Genomic DNA, 25,179 nt, shown 5'->3' with positions numbered 1-25,179 from the left:
TCGCTCCCCCAATCCAAGAAAGATCCTCAAACAAAAGCAACTGAATTATCAGGTGGAATAGGAGGGTTGGGTTTTCAGGAATTTGGAGGAGAGGGAGGGGAATGGAACACCATTTTTACTGCAAAAAGTGGATGATAAGTATGGCTATTTCCCAAAGTAGTGAAGGCCTAAAAGGAAACTTTTAAAGAAAAAGAAAAAAAGAGATCTTCAAGGCCAGGAGATGATTTTGTATCTAAAGCGTTTGGTTTATAAAGATGAGTTCGACTCCTGGTACTGTCACACGAGCCAAAGAAGACGCTGGCAACTCTGCTGTCTGTGGTCCTTACCACTCCAAGTAATTCTAGCGTGGCAGGGGAGTATGAACATCACAAATAAACGGTGTGAGCGCCACAAGCACGCATCAGAGACCACTGTGGCCTCCAGCAAGCTTGACAACCAGAATGTGCGTGGGCAACACAACTAAGCATGTGTATGACTCCCGGTCACTGCAGCACCAGCAAGAGGAGAAGGGGATATGGAAAGCTTCATGTGCTGAGTGAGATCCCGGCAGCTCTGCAGCAGCTCTGCTATCCAGACTTCGGGGCACCACAACACTCTGGTGAACAGCAGTCGCACAACACAGTGACCCCCCCACCCTGAGCACTGTAACTGAAATAAATGAGTGTATCACAACTAAAGAGTATGACAAAGCCATGAACTTCTGTGTAGACCCTATTCATCCCAGAAATAGCAACAAAGAAGGGAAAGAAAAAAAATGAGTCTACATGAAACACCACCAATTTAACAACTTACAAAACTTCACATTTCTGCTGACAGATAGCAAAGAGTCGTATTTTCCTGACACTTTACCGTAAGTTTAAACATTCAGGAGATCCAGCAACTAACTCAAACATTCTCCAAAGGCCAGTGGTGTTGCAACATCATGCATGATAATGATCCATTTCAAATGCAAACTATTTGCATTCAACACAGTAAATTTTAATAAAGTGTTCTAGGATATGGTTTCTGATTTCATACAGCAACTAACCTAGAAGAAACCTAATATTGGGTCTGTAGCAATAGGACAGCAGATAGGATACTCGCTTTGCATGCAGTCGCCCCGAGTTCAACCCCCAACACCCCATCCCCTGCCCCACCGGGAATGATCCCTGAGTGCAAAGTGAGGAGTAACCCCTAAGAACTGCCAGAAACCGGGGGTGGGGGGGGGGGGGACACGCTTTTGCTCAGGGGTTAATCCTAGCCCTACATTCAGGAATCTTTTGCAACTGGCCTACCTGCTATACTCTCTCTCCAGCCCCTAAGACTATTAACATTTTTTTTAAGCTTTTCTATTCACCCTTTTAAAGTTATCTGATCTTTGTCATCATCTACATTCTAAACTGTCTGCTATTTAGAAAGAACGTTTTAAATCATTTTTAACTCGGTTGTGATTTTCTATCTTTATACAATTCGATGACCAGCTTTTTATCATTCTATTCAGTGCTTACATATTCTGTTGAACACTTTCTCCTAAAGGCATTTCCCCCTTGATTACTACTCCTTCATTTTGTCCTGACCTACATAATTTATGTTTCTGTACACTTCACAGATGTGATTTTTCAAGAAAAAAAAAAAAAACCCAATTTCTCTCTATGCTTCTATTCGAAGATTCTGCCCTGTTAAGCTCATTTCTCCTTACCAAGAATTAATTTCAACAAGCACCAATGAGTGACTTTAAGCCAATCTCCTATCATGTTCCCCTCTCTGAAAGGAAAAAAATCTGCTTGCCAGACTTAGTAATACAAGGGGAAATGGAATTATTATCCTAAAATATTTCCAACACTAGTCTTACTCAACTTTCTCTTTAAGTCTTTACCTTTCTGCCTATGTCAGAAAACCTATGTTTCACAAACACTTACCTGTTCTGCAAAGGATGTTTAATATAATGCTCTGGATTAGCAACCTCCTGATTAGATTCTGTTTTCTCTTCTTCTGTAGGTGGGGGATTAGGAGTAGGGGTGGTTTCCTAGTAAAAAATAGTAAAACACTACTTTAAATTTATACATATTAATAATTAAACTTGGTCCAATGTGCCCAATATTGTCTTTAAATCTTCAGTGAAGAATTTTATTAAAGAAAAAAAAATTACACATCCAAGAACGACAACAAGAGGTACCCATGAAGCACAATAAAGGAATTAAGACACCCCAAGTTGGAATAAGGTTATTTTCAGAATGGAAAGCATCCAGAGGTCTGAGAGACAGTACAGTGGGGAGGACTCTTGCCTTGCATGTGGCTGACCCAGGTTCAATCCTCAGCACCTTAGATGGTCCCCCAAACACTGCCAGGGGTAATTCCTGAAAGCAGAGCCAAGAGTAACCCCTGGTATCACCAGGTATGGCTCAAAAGCAAAAACAAAAACCAGAACGGAACACACCCATTATTCTTTTAAAGAGAAATTACAAAAGCATTTCACAAAAGACCACAAGTCAATCTTTCTTTAAAAAAAAACACACTAAGTTCTCCTTAGTATCTCTTCATGAAAAGCAAAAGCTTCTATGAAATTTAAATATTATGACTTTTATACATTTTAATATCATGTAGAATGTTATAATCCATAACAAAGTTCCTTAAACTTTTCCCTCTCAGAACCCCCTTTCACCAGAGAACACAACATGCTGGGTGAACACATATAAAAACACCTCAGATTCATTCCACAGTTGATTCTGAATTAATTTGGGACCCTTGAACATACTGACATCTTTTGCTATGCACAGCAGGGAGGGTACCTGCTTGCACGAGGCTGAGCAGATTTGATCCTTAGCACCCCATTTGGTCCCCAGAGAGCCCATCAGAAGTGATCCCTGAGGAGCACAGAAATAGGAGTAAGCCCTGAAAACCACCAGGTGTGACTTCCCCCCAATAAAAAACACAAAGAAATGATGGCTCAAATTTACCAATTTTTTCATAAAGTCACAGATTTTGGGAAGGGCCAAGAAGGAAAAGCAGTAGTAACACAGAAACATAGCCAATCTGGGTTTGATCCCTGGGCCCCATAAGGTCCCCAGAATACTGCCGGAATTCATTTCTGACTGCAGAGCCGGGAGTAAGCCCCCAAACCAAAACAACAACAATAAATTAAATTAAAAAACAATCCCAGTAACAATTGGGCCTCAGAAAACCAAGTACCTAGGAATAAGTTTAACTAAAGAGGTGAAAGACTTGTACAAAGGAAATTACAGAACACTGCAAAAGAGGACTCAAGGAAATGGAAACACTTCTGCTCATGGATTGGGAGCCTTAACATCCTCAAAATGGCACCACTCACCAAAACATTATACAGACTCAGAGCAGTCTCTGTAACAATACCATGACATCTTTCAAATAAATAGATCAAACATCCCCTACCAAGCCCACAGCCAAAGCTATCCTCCAGAAAAAGATGAGAGGCATTACTTTGTCCAACTTCAAACTGTACTACCAAGCAATGGTAATTAAAACAGTGGTACTAGAATAAAAACAGACCCACTGATCAGTGGAATAGCACTTAAAACCCAGAGAAACTCTTGGGTATATGGTCAGTTACTCTTGGATAAAGGAGCAAAAAATATAGTGAAACAAGGAAAAAGCCTCCTCAACAAGTGGTGCTGGGAAAATTGGTCACCATATGGAAGAAAAAAAAAAACCCTCAGACCTCTTTCTAATGCCATACACAAGTCTAATCAAAATGGATTAAAGACCTCTGCATCAAACCTGAATTCATAAGATACAGAGAGAAAAACAGAACTCTCCATGACACTGAAACTAGAGGCACCTTTAAGGATGAAATGCCACTAACCAATTAAGGGGAAGCAAAGCTCAACAAATGTGACTATATAAAATTAAGAGCTTTTGCACCTCAAAGGAAACAGTGACATAATACAAAGATAGCCCACAGACTGGGAGAAAATTATTTGCCAACCACTCGTCTGATAAAGGGTTAATGTCCAAGATACATAAAGCACTGGTAGAACTTCACAAGGAAAAAACATCCAACCACACCAAAAAAATAAGAGATGAACAGAAACATCCTCAAAGATACAAAAATGGACAAAAGAGATAACAAAAAAAAAACTTATCAAATCATCAGGGAAATACAAATCAAAACAAGTTACGGCCTCATCAAAAAGAACCACCACCAGTGTTGGTGTGAAGGGGGGAACATGTGGCGGCAACGAAATCTGCTGATACATGCAAGAATATAGACCGAGTGAAATGAGTCAGAGGGAGAGGGACAGGCACAGAAGATCTCACTCATGTGGGATAGAAGGAAACATAGAGGGATAACTAGTGTCCAATGGCAATAGAGCAGAGCAACTGGTCCTTAAGAGGAAGCTTGTCAGCTTTTGTGGGGGAGGGGTCAGGGGTTGAGGCTGGTGTAGGAAGATCAGGTAAGGAACTAGTCACTCAGGACCAGGACTAAGTGCTGAAAGTAGAAAAAGTGATACGCTTGATACCTTACCGGCAACAGTACGGTAAACCAGTGTCTAAAGTTGGGGGCAGGGGGAGTAAAGTATCTGCCATAGAAGCAGGCTGCAGGGTGGAAGGAAGGTCAGAGGGATAGCGGTGGATACAAGTGGACAAGCTGAAGGGAACAGTTTTGAAACAGTGTATACCTGAAACTCAACCAGGAAATTTGTAGTTAAGGGATTCAATTTAAAGATTTTTCCTTGAAAAAAGGTAGGAAACACCTTTTTTCAAAGAAAAATTATTGAATTTTTTTAAACAATTGAATTATTTTTAAAACATTTCTATATAAATATTTATAAAATTGCATGTATGAGCAAATTACACTTTCTGGGGCCAGAGCAATAGTACCGCAGTTTCCCAGCACCCCATATGGCCCCACACCGCATCAGGAGTGATCCCTAAGGGTAGAGCCTAGAGTAACCCTTGAGCATGGCAAGTGCAGCCCAAAAACCAAAGAAAGAAAAAAAATTTCCCTCTTCCTCTTTTTTGGGGGAGGGGAGTGCAGGGGGCACAGAGATTCCCAAGTAGTGCCCAGGAGGGCCAAGGAGCTCCCCTCCCATCAATTCTCACCAACAACCAGGGAGTGAAAGGCCTTAAAACTCACCGAGCACACATTTCAGTAGAACAGAACACACAAAATGAAAAGTAGTGCAGGTGCAGTTTATGGGAAAGATGTTAAGTCCAGAGACTGAGACAAACAAATTGTAAAACCAAAGACAGAATTAGTAAATTACGCTGGAATGAAAGGGTGAAACGTCTCAGGTTTGGCTCAAAGGACCTTTAATCACAGAGAGCAATGGAAGCCATTTACTGACAACTCAAGATTAAACATAGAATGACAAGTTTAAGTGCTATAACCTGCTTTACAATTTCTAAAGTGGTGCTAACACCTATCTTCACATTCCATCCAAACCAAGTTTCCACTTGGTAGGTGACATTTATTAAGCAGCTGCTGTCAAACAATGGTCACTTTGTGGACTTTTGGGGGGGGGGGGGGGGAGCTGGGTTTTGAGCACACCCAGCAATGCTTAAGGCTACTCCCAGTTTAAGTAGCTTCAGGGCTACTTCCAACTCTGATTTTAGAAGTCCAGGGGGGTAACTGCTGAAGTTGCCCAGGGACCCATTCAATGACTATCAAACCCAGACAAGCCAAGTGTAAGCTCAGCCTGTCCAACTACCCCTGCAGTAGTCCTATGGTTACATGTTTTTAAATATATTACCTCAGCTTATTAAATTTCAAAACTGTAAAACTCAAAAAACTTTTTTAGGGGCTGGAGTGATAGCACAGCAGGTAGGGCATTTGCCTTGCATGCGGCTGACCCAGGTTTGATTCCCAGCATCCCATATGGTCCCCTGAGCACTGCCAGGAGTAATTCCTGAGTGCAGAGTCAGGAGTAACCCCTGTGCATCGCCGGGTGTGACCCAAAAAGCCAAAAAAAAAAAAACTATTTTAGATTTTTCTGGACCATACTTGTATGCTCAGGGTCACTCCTGATGGGGTTTGAAGAAACAAACCTATGGGGTGCTGGTGATCTATGATCTTGGGGGTGATGATGGCTTATCAATGTGGATTCCATGAGTTGTACCAAATGTGCTACTTGGTGAAATTGGAGAAAGCTCTGGACATATGGGATAGGGCATATACCAGAATACTGTTATACTGTTTCACTCATTCTTATTGTGAACTTAAAACTGTTCATAAAAACCAAGTCAAGGTTGGGCTGGAGAGACAGTACAAGGGCTAAAGTGCTCGCCCTGCATATGGCCAACCCTGGTTTGACGCCCAGCAGTACACACGGATGCCTGAGCACAGAGCCTGAAATAGTCCCTTAATATGCCTCACATGAATGAGTTCAGTTCCAATCCCAGCATTAACAAAGGAAAAAAAGGGGGGGGGGGGAGACAAAGTATTAAGAAATACACAAGTTACATTAACTAGAAAACACCCAGTTGTTGGGACCACAAATATATTTAATTTTCTTCATAATAATCTAAGTATACAAAGTTTATTATAGAAAAATCATACTAAAAAAAGCAGAGAGGCAGTATGACCCTATCTCTTAAAACTGGCTTTCTAGGAAATGATGATTATGGAGAGTCTACAAAGCACCTCAAATGTGGTCAGCGGTGGCCCCTAGCCAAGTTTCAGACAGTGCCTGACACTGCTGAAGACACTCCTGGGAGGAGCAGGCACTGGCCCCACCCAATCACAATAAAGCCGGAATACTGTGTTTCCTTTCTAGAGACCCCCCTCCCCCAACATACACACACATTGCTTGGGACAACTGCCAGCAATGCTTGGCCTGGTGGAGGCCAGCAGGATCACATCAAAAGTCATGGGGGGGGGGGGGGGGGTGGAGAACCCCTGTTGTGTAGGTTAAATTCAAGGTCTTTCTTGGACATAGCAGGGATGAATTTCACACCTTAAACTGTCCCCACAGCCTCCAAACTGAGTCTCCTTTTAGTTTGCTCATTCTGTTCAATGATCTAAAAAAAGATCATTTCCTAGAAAGCAATTTTAAAAGAAACTGTCATTGTCATTGTCCTCCCGTTGTCCATCGATTTGCTTGAGCGGCCCAGTACCGTCTCCATTTTGAGACTTGTTACTGTGTTCGGCATACCAAGTACGTCACGGGTAGCTTGCGAGGCTTTGCCGTGCGGGCGAGATACTCTTGGTAGCTTGCTGGGCTCTCTCCAAGAGGGACAGAGGAATTGAACCCAGCTCGGCCCTACCGCTGTGTTACCGCTACAGCCCTTAAAAAAAAAAAAAAAAGAGTAATACCTAGCACTGGGAATGGCCAAAAAGTCATTCATGTTAAAGCCACGTCACTATGAAAAAGGACCAAGAATATGAATTTCTAAGGGGCCAGAGTAACTGCACAACAGGTAGATAGAGCATGTGCTCTGCACAAGGGTACAGCCAGTAGGGCATGTGTTCTGCTTAAGTCCGACCAGAGTACGATCCCTAGCATCCCAGAGTCCGAGCCCACCAGTAGTGATTCCAGAGCACTGTCAGGTGTGGACCAAGAACAAACATAAAAAATACAATCTAAAGTTCTGGGATCAGAGATAGTATAGAAGCTAAGGTGCTTGCCTTGTCCACTTTGACTGCACCACCAGAAGTATCCCTGCAGGAAGCCCTGACCACAGCTCTGTGTGTCACCCAAAAGCTTTTTGTTGTAGCTATTGTTTGGGGGCCAATCTGATGATGCTCAGAGGTTTACTCCTGGCTCAGCAATGACTCAGAATGACTCCCGGTGGCACTCAGGCAACCTTCTGAGAAACTGGGGATCAAAACCAGTCTTAAAAGATTTCTTAATTAGGGCTGGAGCCATAGCACAGCGGGTAGGGTGTTTGCCTTGCACGCAGCCAACATGGCCGACACACAGGTTCGATTACCAGCATCCCATACGGTCCCCCGAGCACCACCAGGAGCAATTCCTGAGTGCATGAGCCAGGAGTAACCCCTGAGCATCACTGGGTGTGACCCAAAAAGCAAAAAAAAAAAAAAATCTAATTACTCTGGCTGGAGCAATAGCACAGTGGGTAAGTCCTTTGCCTTGCAAACCCAGGTTCCACCTGGGTGTCTCATATGATGCCCCACCCCCACCTCAAGCACTGCCAGGAGTGATTCCTGCCTGCAGTAAGGAGTAATCCCTGAGCATTGCTTGGGTGTGCCCCCTCAAAAAACAAAAACAAAAAACTAAATTTCTCAGGAATAAGAATCGGTCACTTAAAAAAAAAAGTGGCTGCCACAACAGTGCAGTTGCTAAGGCTCTTACCTTGCATATAAGCTAACCCTGATTTGATTGATCCCCAGCATCACATACATACGACCCTGCCCCCCCCCAGGTGATCCCTGAGCAGGTCCAGGAGCAAACCCTAAACACCACTGGTATGCCCTTCAACCAATATATTTAATATAGGTATATACAAGGCCTCAGATGCAACTCAAAGGGCTATATTGCATGCCAAGAATGCTCAAGGCCTCAAATCCTTACATTCCCAGCATGCACTACCCACCCCTCAGCACCATTACTACGCACCAAAATGTCTGGTCACATTAATACTTGCTAGTGCACAAATCTCTGGAAAGATGTAAAACATTAAAGCTGATCAGAGATGACCTACCTGGATGGGAGCAGAGCAGAGGCTTAATTTGATGAAGGAAGGAAGGAAGGAAGGAAGGAAGGAAGGGAGGGAGGGAGGGAGGGAGGGAGGGGAGACAAAGAAATAAAGGAGAAAGAAGAAAGAAAAAAAAGAAAAAAATTACTCTTCAAACTTAAAATATACAAGGGGGAATGGGAGGTGCAGAGCTACCGCAGAACAGTAGGGCTTGCCTTGCACACAGCTGACCTGAGTGCAATTCCTGGCATCCCATATGGTCCCAGGAATAATTCCGGAGTGCAAAGCCAGGAGAAACCCAAGCCATCACCAGAGGTGGTCCAAATCCCACCCTCAAAAGTAAATAAAATATACAATAGGCTTTCCTATGATAAAATTTAAACTTACATAATCAAACTGATCATATAGTATAGCTGCCTGTGTATGTGAACAAAATGTTTAGATATAGTCACAAGTTACATAAGGAAAATTCGAGCCATATAGTACAGTGACTAAGGTGCTTTCCTTATATGCCACTGACCCAGGTTCGATCCTTGTCTTCCCAGCGTACCGCCAGGAGTGATTCCTGAATGCAGAGCCAGGAGTGACCCTTGAGAATCACCAGGTGTGACTTAAAAATCAAGCAAACAAAACTCTTTTCCTGTACTAGGCAGCATTCCAATTGTTTCAGGTTCATTTATTTAAGCTTTAAATATAAGTCAATGTAACTGGTTTCTGTTGAAATCCTAAGTAATCTTACTGTCTGATATATTTGAAATTATTTTTTAAAGAATAAGTTTAAATAGGCTTTAACCACATTGTTTCAAGAGATCATTATGAATGTATTACTAATTCAAGACAAAAGCTTAAAAATAAAAAGCTAGGGGCAGGGTCAGAGACATAAGAGTGGTTAAGGTTTTTCTCTTGCATGACGCTGACCCTGGTTCAATCCTTGGCACTGCATATGGTCCCCAAGCCCGCCAAGAGTGATGCTGCTATGCACAGAACCAGGAGTAAGCCCTGAGCACCTCTAGGATGTGGCCCAAAAGGCACAAGTAAATAAAATAAAAGCTAGGGGTCCAGGGATGTAGCTCAACGGGAAAATGCTTTTTCCAGATGCATAAGGCCTACATTTGAACATTGGTGCCCCCAAATATAAGCAAATAAGTACTAAATACTATTTTCTATAATAATGCCTAAATATGAGACAGGGCCAGAACAACAGTACAGCGGGTAGGGCACTTGCCCTACACACGGCTAACCCCCAAGCCTGCCAGGAGCTTGTCCCAATCACAGCCAGGAGTAAGTCCTGAGCACAGTCAGGGATGGCCCAACGAGCCGAAACAAGGTGGGGAAGTAGGAATCGGACCGGAATGATGATATGGAAACACAGACGTATTAACTTCTCTTGGCATCCTACACAGAGATCAAAATCCATCCAGTGTACATCAAAGAAAGACCTTGAATTTAACCTACACAACAGGGATTCTCCCCACCCCCATGACTCTAGGGACCCTAGGCCTACACCCACTGTGCTCAGGAATCACTACTAGTGAGGGCTCAGGGGACCATATAGGGTGCCCCGGGATCAAACCTGGGTTGTCTACATACAAGGCAAGTGCCCCACCCACTGTATTATCCCACTAGTTCCATGGCTGAGTTGAACTTACACTTCATTGATCAGGTCTGGGACATTAATGAGGTAAAACAACAAAAAATAACAGAAACAAACTTAATTAAATATTAGTGGGCCTGGGCTGTACACTTTTAAGTTTTAGTGGGGATCAACTTGCCTTACATGTTGGGCAGAGAAGGAGGGAGGGAGGGAGGAAGGGAGGGAGGGAGGGAAAATACGAAAGAAAAAAAACCCCGAATTCTGTCAAAACTATGTACGAGATTCAGCACTATCTGAGGTTTCAGGCATCTACTGGGATTCCTGAACTGTATCCCCATTGATAAGGGAAGACAAGACAGAATTTCTAGCAGAGAAAGGAAATTATAAATGTGTGGATGCATATTTCATGGAATAATCCTCAACTGACAATATTCTACGAACACTGAATTTTAAAATCTAAATCACTGTAAGATACTATTCCCTTGCTTCAACTACACACAGAAATGTCAGACTTCAAAGGCACGATATAATAAAATGAAGTAAGCCTTTTTCTACTTCTCAAAGAGTCAGTATGACTGAGCCAGAGAGAGCACAATGGGCTAAGCAAAGGCTCTGTGTAGGGATGTCCAGGTTTGATCCCTAGCACCATGGTGCTCCAAGCACTGGTGGGAGGAACCCCAGACCACAGGACAGGGCAGGGAGCAGACTGTGTCACCTCTGAATGTGAGCGCCCCAAATAGGAAACAAAAAAAGAGAAACCCACAGGGAACCAGAAAAGGAAGGAAATTTTCAGTAATAACTGGGAAGGAAAAGTAGAAATTGACATGGCTAGAAAAACTGTTTCACAGGTTCCCTGTTAAATTCAGGATTGCTGCGACTTTGAGTATAGGCTTTATATAACTACAGTTTTTCATAAAATTTTCATCTAGATTTTTTGTCCAAATTGGATTACTCGTACACAATACGTTCTATATATTAGCCTACAATTTCACTGCATAAGGTGTCTCTTTCAAAATTGTAATCCTTTGGGGCTGGAGTGACAGCACAGCGGGTAGGGCGTTTGCCTTGCATGCTGCTGACCCAGGTTCGATTCCCAGCATCCCATATGGTGCCCTGAGCACCGCCAGGGGTAATTCCTGAGTGCAGAGCCAGGAGTAACCCCTGAGCATAGCCGGATGTAACCCAATAAATAAATAAATAAATAAATAAAAATGTAATCCTTTAAGCCAAATAATTATGTTTGATACTAATTCAAGATAGAAAATGATATGAAGGGCTGGAGAGATGGTACAAAGTTAAGGCACCTGCATGGCTTGAAGCAGCCAAGACCCTGGTTCAATCACTGGCACTGTCTATGGTCCCCTTGGCACCAGCAGGGGTCACCCAAAGCAGTCAGAATACCCCATGAAAACCACCGAACAGAGGCCCCTCCCAATTAATGAAATAAAATTTGGAATATAAGTATCAGAATTGAATCTATTTATGAACAGACTTTGACATGCGAGTTTGGATTTTCTTTTCTTTTTTTTTTTTTTAAAGTTCTGGGCCACTCCCAGCAATGCTCAGGGGTTATTACTGACTCTGAGCTCAGGAATGACTCCTAGGGGAAACATATGGGATGCAGGGGATTGAACCTGGCTCAGCTGCGCATATGGCAAACATTTTACCTGCTCTACTGGCTGCATATAATGCAAATATCCTGTACTAATGCTCCAGCCTCAACATGATAGGTTTTTTGACTAAAGCAAAAAGAGCCATAGATTACTACAAGATTTCTTTGCTAACCAGTCAACTAACAAAAAACATTGAATTACATAACATTTTTCAAATATAATTAAGCATTATTTACTTTTAAGGGGGGGCCGTCTGGGGGGGGGCATTGGAACCATACCCCGTTGTGCTCTGGAGTTACTCCTGGCTCTGCACTCAGGGATCGATTACTCAGGGGACCATGAGACACTGCACATTAAACCTGGGTCAGCCCTGTGCAAGGCAAGTGCACCCTACCCAATATTCACTCCAGTCCCTCGGTCCTGTTTACTTTTAATAAGCCCTTCTAATACTAAGTATGTTTCTAAGAAAAAAAACTTAAATATATACAGGGCAGGAGGGAGAGTAAATAGTGACAGAACACTTGCCTTTCACACAGCTGACTGGGAGGGAGGTGAACCCTGCCCCAAGTGACCAGTGAGCACAAAGCCAGGAGTAAGCTGTGGTCCAAAAACTGCGTGCAGCTGATCAAGTTTCTATCCCTGGCATGCCTAGGGTGCTCCAAGCCCTACCAGGAGTGTTCCTGAGCAGAGAGTCAGGAGTAGGCCCTGAGCACTGCCAGATGTGGCACCAAAATAAAATGAAACAAATTTAAATAGTGGACTCAAAAGAGAGTACAGGGGTAGGGTGCTTAGCTTGCAAACAGCAGACCTGGGCTCAATTCCTGATACTCCTTACGGTTCCTCAAATCTACCAAGTGTAACCCCGAAGCACACAACTAGGCACGAGCCCTGAGCAAGCCTGGGTGTGGCCCCAAAACAAAAAAAAATTAATAAAAACAAATAAATGCCTATAGAAGGGACAAGGGGCCAAAGCAATAGATAGTAGGGAACTCCCTTTGCACTCAGCAGAGCCAGGTTCAATCCCAGGTGCCCCATATGGTACCCAAGCCCAGCCAGTCATTCCTGAGCAGAGTCTGGAATAAACCCTAAGAACAGCCCTAAATTAAGCCCCGGGCACCCCTGGGTGTGACCCAATAACAAAAACAGAAACAGGCCAAATACCTACTGATGGAGGGGCAAGCAGGCAAAAGCCATGGAACTTTTAAGTGCTATAATTAATTACACCTAGCAGAAAAACAAACTCACAATCTACCTAAAATAGCAATGAAACTTAGTATGTTTTAGGTAGGCTCTAGCAAGGATGCCACAATTTTAACAAAAACTAAACAGCTGCTTTTAAAAGAAAACCCCAGATAAAAAACAAAAAACCCCACAACCAAGGCCATAGCAAGAGAACAGCAGGTTTAGGGCACTTGGCTTAAAGGTGACTGAGGTTCAATCCCTGGCACCCCATATGGTCCACCAGGAGCAATTCCTGAGCAGAGTCTGGAATAAGCCCTAAGGACAGCCTGATGTGGTTTAAAAAAAAAATCTTTCAAGTCATTTAATTCTAAATGACAAAATGATGAGTAAGAATGCATTAAAATTACTGAAAGTTGCTTTTTTTTTCGTACAGTTGTAGACTTACAAATTTTTGTGCTTGCATTATACAATGATCAAATTTGAAAGTTGCATTTTTAAGGACCAGTTAGGTAGCTCAAAGAGCAAGTATACATGATTTGCACACAGAAGGCCTACAGGTTCAATCCCCAGAATCATAAGGTCCCCTGACGACCCTGGAGCAACCCCCTCCAACCTATACACAGAAAGTAGCTTTTGAGCACAGTTGGGTGTGGCATAAAACATTAAGAGAAAGATAAACGCTGAAGTTTTACTAAAAATAAACACAAATGCTCGTATATCCTCAAGCTAGTATACTTTCAATCTGGCTTTCCACTTCTACAAGTTTTAATTTCCCTATTCAAATTCATTTTTTGATTTCTGGGCCACACCCAGCAGTGCTCTGGGTTTACTACTGGCTCTGCATTTAAGAAACACTCCTGGGCCAGAATGGTATTGGGGCTGGCAGGGTGGATGCCCTCCTCGCAGCCCTGCAGATCCGACCCTCCACATCTCATATGGGTGCCCTGAAGATCCAGGATCAAGCCTGGGCGGGTTGAACCCGGTTTGTCCTCATGGGAAGCAAGCGCTCTCCTGCGTATCTTAGCTCCAATTCCCTACTTCTCAAATCTAAACCAAGCACCCACGTCTCACTGGGACCAGCAGCACCAGAATACTCAACTGTATCATTGAGCACATGCCTGGGAATCAAACGCCTCCAGGGTTCACACTTAAAATACAGACATAACCTGTGTAACTTTGTATATACTGTAGTGCTCTTACTACACAGAGGAGAGCTCCAAAAACTGATTCAAAGCTGCGTTTCAACACTTGGGAGTCCGTTCTGTACAGAAACTCCTAACTGCAAACCCAAATGACCTATTTCAAGTTCCTGAAACTCCCAGAGAACGTTTCGTGAGATTTTTAACCTTGCCCTTAAGTGTCAACTGTAATGATTTCTGATGGAACTAAATAAATGCGTACGAGAAAAATGGACATCAGAAGCCGTAAAGGGTTCCAAGTTAAAGTTTAACGTCCAGGACCAGGGAGAGAGTGGACGGCTGAAGGCCCTGCACGCGGCCGACCCAGGTTTCCCGGCACCGCTGCCGGTGCTGGGCACCAAGGAATGCTCCCCAAGCACAGGGCCAGGCGTGAGCTGGGTGTGGCCCCCAAACCAAGCAAACAGATGAACGAAAAACTAATGTACATTTAACCCGTGTGCATCTACGTAACATTACTACTGAGTCTGCCTCGTTATCAACTGGGGCGGCAGCCTGGCGTTCAAGCTACCAGGACGCCAGTGAAGACGGAGGGCCGGTACCGGGAAGGCAGTCACTCGAACCCGAGCGAGGATGCGGATGGCTGCAGTGGAAGCGAAAGGAAGCCCGCTGTGCTCCCCGGCCCGCCCGCCTCGCACGGGATCCGCGCGGCCCGGCAGGCTCCCCCGAGCCCGCAGCATCCCGGCGCCGAGGCCCTGGCGACCGCGGGGCGGCCCGGCGGGGAGGGGAGAAAGGTCCGCCCCGCGCGAGCCGCCGCCCGGAGACGTCCGGCGGGCTCGGGGCCGCACGCGGCCGCGAGGAATGAATGGGCCGCCGCGCGCCTCCCTCCTCCCCCGACAGCCGCCTCCCGCCGGCCGGCGCGCCCCGCCCGCCCGCCCGCCCGCCCGCGCCCCGGCCCGGCCCCTGCAGCCCGCCGGCCCCTGCAGCCCGCCCGACCCCGACCCCGGCCTCGCGCCTGAGCCCCCCCGCCCCGGGCCGCCCCCGCGCCTCGGCCCCGACCCCGCGCCCGAGCCCCGCGCCCGGGCCCGCCAGCCCGCCCCGCGCCGCCCCTGCAGCCCGCCCGACCCGACCCCGGCCCCGGCCCCGCGCCGCCCCCCGACTCCGGCCCCGGCCCCCAGCCCCCGGCGTGCTCTCCGCCCGCGCCGCCCCGCCGGCCGCCGGGCTCCGTGCAGGCGGCCCGGGCGCGGGGCGAGCCGGAGCGAGCCGCCCCCGCCGCCCCCCCGGCCCGCGCCCGCCGCCCGCCGCGCCCGCCGCCCGGGCCGCCGCCCGAGGTCGGGGCGAGGGCCCGGCCCGCTCCCGCCCGCCCCGCGGAGCCCCCCGCGGCCCGCCCGCCGCACACGGCCACGCGCCCGCGGGCCCGGAGGCGGGCGCGGCGGGCGCGCCGTGCGCGCAGGGCCGCCGCCCCGCGGGGCCGGGGCCGGCGGGGGCCGGGGCGCGGGCGCCGCGGCCGGGGCTGCGGGCTCAGGCCGTGCTCACCGGTTCCACGGTCGCCATCTTAGATCGGTGTGCCCGCACCGCCGCGCCTGAGGGGGGCGAGGGCGAAGGCCAGGCTCGGACGCGATTGGCCGCCGCCGCCCACGTGACGGCCCGTCCGTTGGGCCCGGGCGGCGCCTGCGCGAGACTGGGCGCCGAGGGGCTTCTGGGAAGTGGAGTCGCTTTTTCTCTTAAGGGCGAAGGCGCTCAGACAAGGCCGGTCACGTGGCCGGCGCTGCGCGGTCCCGGCGCGGCCGCGGGCGGTGCACGCTCGCTACCGGGCCGCATGCCTGCCGCGCGCGCGCCCGCCGCCGCGCATCCCGCGCTCAGCACGCGCCGCGCCCGGGCGCCGCGGCGCGCCGGCCCCGCGTGCCCGACGCCGGCTGGGTCCCCATGCCGCGGGGCGGCGGACAGCGCTGCGGGAGGGCCGGGGAGGGCCTGGACTCGGCAAGGGGCGCTGCGGGTCCGCGACTCTGTCGGCCGAGGCGGGCGTCCCGGGTGCGCGGCGCGGGCTCCGCGCTGACCGTCCGAGCCGCGCGCGGGGCCTCTATGACTCATCGCGCGGCCGGTGACCTCAGCGCCCGCGGCCGCCGCGCGGTGATGGGGCGCCACCTCACAGAGCCGCGCGGCACCCCGGGGTGCAGCCTGGGGGTCGGGCCGCGCCGCCCGGGACGGCCACGCGGCCCGCTGGACACCGCCCTCCAAGTGCCCGCGTGTGTGCCGCCACCCCCGTGTGTCGGGGTCCCTCCCGGCTGCCGGAGGGGGGGCGGTGTCGGGGTCTCCCGGGCGCCGGGTGGGTGTGTGTGTCGGGGTTCCTCCTGGCGGCCGGGGGGCGGGGGGTTGTCGGGGTCCCTCCCAGCGGCCGGGGGAATGTCGGGGTCCCCTCCCGGCGGCCGGGGGTGGAGGTGTGTGTCCGGGTCTCCCGGGCGCCGGGTGTGTGTGTGTGTGTGTGTGTCGGGGTCCCTCCTGGCGGCCCGGGGGGATGTCGGGGTCCGCGGGCGGCGGGACCGCGTGTGCCCGGGACCCCGCGAGGCCAGCTCCGCAGCAGCCCCCGGACAGCTCGGCCCTGAAACTGCTCGGCCCGGCGTTAGCCGGTGCTGGGAGCGGAGCCGAGTCCAGACGCCACGCGAGTCCCTGGCCGGGAAGGACTGTCATTACTGTCCCCGTGACTCAGGGATGCTGATACCATTAACACCACCCCTGAACAGTGGGGTCAGCCCGCTTGGCCCCAGGAAGAGATGGGGGATGCCAGCAGCAGAGAAAGGTCAGGGTCAGCAGGCGGCCACCTGCCTGGCCCCACCAGCTGTGTCATCCCCATTAGTGAGGACATAATGATGGCTTGGGACGAGCAACTCCTAATTGAGGCTGTTTGAGAACTCAAAACCATAACCTGCCTCGTCATACCTTGGGTTTACCTCCGTGGCAGGTGGGATTGTTGAAAGCGTTTAGCAAGTCAACTTGACTCTAGTTTTAGAATACACACAATTCTTTTTTATTTTTTCTTAATGGATTGTCACAGAGACTGCTGTTAACTTACCCTCGTTGCTCTTAGTTTAAAAGGAGTACCTGATTATCTCCTTTGAGAAAATACCATAAGTAGATGAGATGTACATATCTTGCTGCTAGATAGTAATGCTATTCCGGTCCTTGTGTGGGGCTGAAACACAGTGATGTTCTATGGTTTTTTGGTTTTTTTTTTTTTTATGATTACTTCTGTTTTACTTTTAAAAAGAAAAACTCACTTTTGTCATTTTTCCTATTATTTTTTACAATACCGATTTTTTCTTCTATTCTCTAGAGTTTCATTTTGTTTTACATACACTTGTTTGTATTTTTATGGTTCTTTCCTCTGTCTTTGGGAAGACTTTTTTAGATTATTCCGTGGCAAAATGGAATAATTTAACGATTTGGTAATTTGATACTTGGTCACTGTTTATGTGACATTTTATTTTTGCAAATATGAAATAGGAAACAAATATACTTTATTTCTCTAGTCACAAGTATTTTATTTGTTAAGTTTGCTGCAATATTTGTACTTATACTTAGAAAAAGGTCGATGATATATAAAATAGGATTGAAATGCTATTTTTGATTTTTGGGGGTGGGGGAGAGTTTGGGCCATACCAGGTGGTGCTCAGGGGTTACTCCTGGCTGGAGTACTTCTGGCACTATGCTCGGGGATTATTTCTGGCTGGCTTGGGGAACCACTTGTGTTGCTGGGGATTGAACCCAGTTTAGCCACATGTAAAGCAAGTGCCCTACCCACTGTACTCCAGCCCTGAGATGCTATGTTTCTTGACCAACTTGAAACCATCCTCAAAGGAATTAAATGCTAGACTCAAAACTGCAATTGCATTTCCTCTAGGTTTGGGTTATTAGGAATGCAAAGAATGTTTATATTCTTCCCTTAAAAGTCTATACAAGAAAGATAATATGTAGTCTGTGATCTTTATTTTAATTTTGAATTAAATTTAAAATATTTTATAGGGACCATACCCACTAGTGCTCAGGAGCCATCCAGGTCTGGGTTATCAAAATCAGGACTACATGAATGCAAGGCGTGTGCCCTGCCACTTGAGCACATCCCCACCTCTGCTTTGCTCTTGCCCCTAAACATTTCTTTAGGTATACAGATAGTATAGAGTAGCACCCTGGTGCCCACTGATCTTAAATGTAAATCTTAACATGCACTTTCCCCAGGAGCCTGTAACCTCCTGGTTCCCTTGAGCACCAGCAGGAGCATCATCAGAGCACTCCCTGCGCCTAGAACCAGAAGTAGTCCCCGAGCACCACTGAGTGTGGCCCAAACACTGAAAATAAAAGATAGGCTTTCCTGTCTTCCTATGTAAGCAGCTGCTTGTGACTATGTAGACAAAATGATTCTCTAGGAAGAGCTCTTAGCTTCCAACCTACTAGCTTTTTAATAAAGATTTTCTTTGCCAATACCTTGCCACCCAGACAGTTACAGAGAGGTCTAGAAACTACGTACCTCCCTAGAAGCCAGGGTGTAGTTCAGTAGTATTTACCCACATACACATACGCACACGCAAAATACATACCTCCCTATGACCCAGCCTAGAATCACAATAACTATTATTTATAAACCTGAGATTATTGATTGGCTTGTGAAAATAGCTATGACCTTTTCTCTATGTCATAGGTTCTACAAGCTAGTAATATTACTAGTCGTAATAGATTAATGATAAAAATTTTGATACAATAAATTAGTCTTATGCCTTATAGTGTGTTCACCATTTTGTCATTGGAATTGTACTTGCTTTTCTAGATAACCAAAGTCATTGTTCTACTGGACATTGTTCAATTATGGTTCAAACTGATCATATATACTGTAATTAAATCCTCTGAAACATATTACCACCACTTCTCAGCCTTTTGGCTAAGATCAAGTGTAAAAAATATTACCACAATTGCTGCTGGAGCAATGGTTCAGTGAGTAGGGCGCTTGCCTTACACATGGCCAACCCGGGTCCAACCCCTGGCACCTCTGAGCACTGTAATTCCTAAAAACAGAGCCAAGAGTCACCCCTGAGCATTCTCCAGGAAAAAAAATAGTACTACTATCGGATTGTTTTTAAAAACAATCGTTGGGGAACCTGGGAATTGTTTAGTGGTGGAGCACCTGGTTCACAGATGAGAAACCATGGGCTTGATCCCCCACACAGCACTGCTGCGTCCTGCCAGGGTCACAGCCCTGTAGCCAATGGTGTAGCTCCCATCAGTGCCCCAGACAGCAAGGAAGGCCCTTGCCTTGCACACAGACAACCTGGGCTCAATTCCCAGCACCACTGTGGCCCCTAGGCCCCTTGCTCCTGCTGATCCCTGAGCAACAGCCAGATGTGATATCTCCCCACCCCCACAAAAAAAATGACAAAAGGAAGGAAATATATAAATAAAAAGTTAAAAAATAAATAATCCTTGGGGCTGAAGAAATAGTATAGTGGGTAAGATGCTTGCCCTGTACTCAGCCAACCTGGGTTTGATCTCTGGCATCCTATAGGATCCCCCAAGCTTTGCCAGGAATAACCTCTGAACATCACTGTGTGACTCAAAAACAAAACAGAAAAAAAAAATAAGCATAAGCGTTAGAACCAGGGAGAAAGTTCAAAGAACAAGTGCACACGCTTTGCATCAGGAGGCCCAGGATCAGTCCCTGGCATTGCCATGGCTTCTGGAGCACTGTTGGAATAAACTTCTGGACCCTGATCACGGAACCAGGAGCAAGCCCTGAGTACCACCAGTGTGCCCCCAAACAGAGAAACACATGCTAAATATCTAGTGCTAACTATAATTACCAAGATAAAGTATTATATTAACATAAATTTCTTATGTTTTAATTTTTCATTTTAGAGCTCTGTTGGGTGGTGCTTAGGGGCTAATCCTGGTTCAGTGCTCAAGAGTCACTCCTGGAGGTGCATGCAATGCTGAGGATCAAATCCAGGACTCTCAGGTGCAAAGCATGTGCTTTAGTCCTTTGAGCCATTTCTCTAAGTCTCTGATTTATTTTTATTTTGTTCTTTGAGCTCATTCAAAAACACCTTTGTTCAAGGCTTACTCCTGGTTCTATGCCGAGGCATCTCTTGAGGACCTGGCAAGACTTGGGGACTATGTGTGGTGACAGGGATTGAACCTGGATTGCTAGGTTCATGACCAAGGCCTTATGTGCTGGTTTATCTCTCCAGACCTTATTTCTACTTTTCGTCATAGTATAATGTGCCTCAAAACTATTTCACGCAGAGAACATGCTATTACCTATGCTGTTGTTGCCTTTACAGTGCCTGGGATTGAACACATAAAACAAATCCTTTGATGAGCTAGATTTTCAGTTCCAGCCCTGCAATCAATTATCTTTTTGTTTCTTTGCTTGTTTGGGAACCACACCCAACAATTCTCAAGGCTTACTTCTGGCTCTATGATCAGGGATCACTCCTGTCAGTCTCAGGGGATCATATGTGGTGAACGAGATCGAACCTGGGTCAGCTTTGTGCAGGGCCAAGGCCCTACCAGCTGTACCTCTGGTCCCACAACCAATTATCTTTTCATTCCTTTGGGTTTTTTGGCAGGGGCCATACTTGGCAATGCTCAGGAGTTACTCCTGGCTCTGTACTCTAGAATCACTCCTATTGGGGCTTAGGCGATCATATGTGGTGTCAGGAATTGAACCCAGATCAGCTGCATGCAAGGCAAACACCCTTCATGCTGTAGTATCGCTCAAGTCCCTCTTCAAAGAACTTTTAATGCTTAGTTTATTTACAGGGCTGACAGTCAGTCAAGAAGTACTAAATCATATTCATTAAAGACATTTGTAGTCCTGTGGTCATTGTAGCACTATTTATATTAGTCAAAATCTGGAAACCAAAGTGTCAGGTGACTGAATAGGGAAACTATGGTATATATACTCAATAGAATATAACTCTGCTGTAAGGAAAGATGAAATCATGCAATTAACCCCTGCATGGATGGATCTGGCAAGTCACATGCTGAATGCAGTTAGTCAGAGGAGAGGAATATATACAGAATGTTCTCCCTCATATATGGGTTATAAAGAAACACAGTAAGGAAGCAACACATTTCCAAGGGCAATAGAAATTGAGAACCGGCCTTTAGTAGGAAGCATATTACTGTAGGGGGATGGGATAGGAGAGGATGGGATGGTAGACTGGGACACCAGTGGAGGGAGGCTGACACTCTGATGAAGGGTGCACTGATGGAATGCATGAAACCATGTCATTATCAGTATCTGTAAATCATGGAACCTAACATAAAATTTAAAAAAGAAAAAAAAAGTACTAAGTCAGTAATGGGAAATGTGTAATTGCTGAATGCTATTCAGAAGACCTGGTAAGGTCAAGCTCTTCCTTCCTGATTATAAACTCTGGTTGTCATCCTCAGTCAGAAATATAAATAGTTCAGTATCCATATAAAGAAGCGTGACTAAGAAATAGGATGCAGTCAGCTCACAAGTTCCACCATCAGCTCTCAGTCACCTAATGAATGAGACTGTTTTGTGTGTGTGTGAAGCATGAAAGTTCTTATTGAAAGAAATTTACTTAGAAATATGTGAAGGAAGGGGACTGGAGAGATAGAACAGGAGATAAGGAGCTTGCTTTGTACACATCTGACCTGGGTTCAATCCCTCACATGCCATTGGTTCCCCAAGCACTGCCAGGAGTAAGTCCTGAGTGCAGAGCCATAAGCCTTGCTGGATGTGACCCAAACACTTGGAAGAGAGGGCGAGGGAAAGAAAGAGAAAGAAAGAGGAAGGAAGGAGGGAAGGAAGGAAGGAAGGAAGGAAGGAAGGAAGGAAGGAAGGAAGGAAGGGAGGGAGGGAAAGAGAAAGAAGGAAGGGAGGGAGGGAGGGAAAGGAAGGAAGGAAGAAAAGAAAGAAAGAAAAAGAAAAGAAAGAAAGAAAGAAAGAAAGAAAGAAAGAAAGAAAGAAAGAAAGAAAGAAAGACGGGCCTGGAGCGATAGCATAGCAGGTATGGCAATTGCCTTGCATGTGGCCAACCTAGGTTCAATTCCCAGCATCCTTGAGCACCACCAGGAATAATTCCTGAGTGCATGAGCCAGGAGTAACCGCTGTGCCTCTCCAGGTGTGACCCAAAAAGAAAAAAGAGAGAACTGGAGGAAAGAGAGGAAAATGTGTTCAAGATAGGAACATGGGTGTGAAATAGTCATTCTTCAGATCTCCCTATACTTTACTGAACCACCACCATATCAATTAGTATGACTTTGTCTTTCCTTCTTCCTTCCTTCCTTCCTTCCTTCCTTCCTTCCTTCCTTTCTTTCTTTCTTTTCTTTATTTCCTTCTTTCTTGTCTTTTTTTTTTTTTGGCTTTTTGAGTCACACCCGGCGATGCACAGGGGTTACTCCTGGCTCTGCACTCAGGAAATACTCCTGGTGGTTCTCAGGGAACCATATGGGATGCTGGGAATCGAACCCAGGTTGGCTGCGTGCAAGGTAAATGCCCTACGCTCTGTGCTGTTGCTCCAGCCTCTTTCTTTCTTTCTTTCTTTCTTTCTTTCTTTCTTTCTTTCTTTCTTTCTCTTTCTTATCTTCCTCCCTCCCTCCCTTCTGTCCTTCTTTAATCTCATACATGCAAAGCATACAGTGAACTCTGTTCTTTTTATTGATTATATTTAGGTCAAACCTGGTGGTTCTCAGGGCTTACTCCTGGCTCTTGTTCAGGGATTATTTTTGGCAGGGCCCAGGGAACCATATGAGGTGCTGGGGATGGAATTTGGGTAACCACGTGCAAGGCCAGCACCATCCCCACTCTACTCTCTCTTCACCCCCTCACTTACTATTTGGACTCTCCACTCCTGAAAAATCTTCCATTTTGTAGAAACTCATGCAGAGCCTTTCTAAATGTTAGATGGGAGGTTTCACAAATCGATGAACCAAACAGGTCTCTATTTCTGAAAGATGGCTCAAAGGGCTGAGCACATACTTTGCATGCTGAAGGCCTTGGTTTATTTCCTACAGGCATGGTCCCCCAAGCATCACCAAGAGTGACCCCCGAGCACAAAGCTCGGAGTAGTCCCTACGCACCGCTGAGGATGTGGCCCCCAAACAAAAACCAACAGGCTAGAAAACCTCCAAAATCTAACTGGATAAAATTTTTCTTTCCTTTATTTTCCCCTTCCTTCTTTCCTTCCTTCCTTCCTTCCTTCCTTCCTTCCTCCCTTCCTTCCTTCCTTCCTTCATTTATTTTCTGTGTCTTCTTGGTATCAGGGATCAGACCCAGGGCACATACATCAGAGGCATGTGCTCTACCACTGAGTCATATCACCTGTCAAATTTTGTTTTTCAACAGTTATCATAAAGAATTATCCTTAATTTGTTCCCTGATTGCTTCGTTTGTTTATTTTGGGGGAGAAAGCATTTTTTTATCAATTTTTGTTTTACCCCATCCTCTTCCTCTTTCTGTTAGGAATATCAGGGCTTACACACTTTAGTTTCTCTGTACCAGAATTTAGTAGCACACTCTTGACTGTGTCCCAGAATGTATGTGTTTGGTTGTGGCAGCTGGGTCAAAATGGGCAAGTGCTGGGGCTGCAGTGATAGTACAGTGAAAAGGGCATCTGTCTTGCACATGGCCAAGTTGAGTTTCATTCCTGGCATCCTACGTGGTCCCCTGAGTAAGCTCCACCAGGAATACTTCCTGAGTGTAGAGCCAGGAATAAGCCCTGAGCACCTCTGGGTGTGACCCCAAAACAAAAACAGATAACAGCTGGCAGTGTCTCCCAGAGCACAGCCGCACTTAGGGAGGTGCCTGGGCTCAAACTCACAGCTGCACAGCAGCTGCCCCACCACCGAGTCACAAGTCGGGACCCCCAGTTGCTTCCTTTAGACAATTTTACACTCTACTGAGAAGGATATTGTGGTGTCAAGCTGGTATGTTTTTTGATTTGGGTATTTTGACAAAAATACTGCGTAGCTAATAATGTGTTCATCCTAGTATACCACATAGACACTGGTAGCATTTGACTTCAGAACACCCCATTATGAGGGTGTAATTGTATAGACACATTACAATTCCTTTACCCAACTCCCCACTGTTACATATTCAGGTTAGTTTCAGACTTCTACCATCGTGAATAGTTCTATGATGCAAACACTCATGAGGAAATGAATGTTTGTACTCATGAGGTAGACCAAGTGCAAAGCAAATGGATGCAAGTCAAATGCCATATCCAGGGTTGGAGCAATAGCACAGCGGGTAGGGTGTTTGCCTTGCACACGGTCGACCCTGGTTCGATTCCCAGCATCCCATATGGTCCCCTCAGTACCGCCAGGAGTAATTCTTGAGTGCAGAGCCAGGAGTAACCCCTGTGCATCACTGGGTGTGACCCAAAAAGAAAAAAATATGCCATATCCACTGTACTACCACTCCAGCCCCAATCAATTTTATTTTCTGTTTAAAATCAAACAAAGGGTCAAAGAGATGCTACAATGGTGGGTAGAGTGTTTGCCTTATGTGAATTCTATCCTGACATGACCTGAATTCGACTCCATATGGTCCCTCAGTCTCACCAAGAGTGATTGCTGAGTGCAGAGCCGGGAGTAAGCCCTGAACATCACTGGGTGTAGCACAAAATCAAACAAACCAAAAGATCAAGTCAAATCAGAACGGGTGGAAGGGGGCGCTGAAGTGATAGTATGGGGGTTTGGGTGCCTGCCTTGCACTTGGCTGATCCCAATTCAATCACTACTCCTGCATGATCCCAGAGTGACCCCAGAGCACAAAGCCAAGGGTGGCCCCAAACCCAGAAATAAATAAAATCAGACCTAATAGGGCCATGGATGTGATTCCATAGTAGAGTGCATACCCAGCATGTGTGGGATCCTGGATTCAATGATTGACAGGGCAAAACATAAAAAAGTAGTACAAAATTAACATCAGTTCTATTTTCAGAGTACATCTTTTTTGTTGTTATTGTTGTTGGGTTTTGTATTGATTTTTGAGCCACACTTGATGGTGCTCAGA

At 46.5% G+C, this 25,179-nt stretch overlaps 1 protein-coding gene across 1 annotated transcript in view; it reads right to left on the bottom strand.

The window, feature by feature from the left end:
- The window catches only part of EIF4E (eukaryotic translation initiation factor 4E), a 30,854-nt gene extending 14,982 nt beyond the window's left edge, over positions 1-15,872 (bottom strand). Inside the window, exons 1-2 of the mRNA XM_056114411.1 lie at positions 15,675-15,872; positions 1,899-2,005 (exon numbers count right to left, since the gene is read on the bottom strand). Coding sequence (XP_055970386.1) covers positions 1,899-2,005; positions 15,675-15,692 — 125 coding nt within the window. The 5' untranslated portion in view covers positions 15,693-15,872. The remainder of the gene's footprint in view (positions 1-1,898; positions 2,006-15,674) is intronic.
- Positions 15,873-25,179: the final 9,307 nt, after the last annotated feature.

The sequence above is a fragment of the Sorex fumeus genome, unplaced genomic scaffold (assembly GCF_029834395.1).
Source record: "Sorex fumeus unplaced genomic scaffold, SorFum_2.1 ptg000024l, whole genome shotgun sequence".
NCBI lineage: Eukaryota > Metazoa > Chordata > Mammalia > Eulipotyphla > Soricidae > Sorex > Sorex fumeus.
The sequence above is the reverse complement of the archived record's forward strand: the minus strand, read 5'-3'. Positions and strand labels throughout refer to the sequence as shown.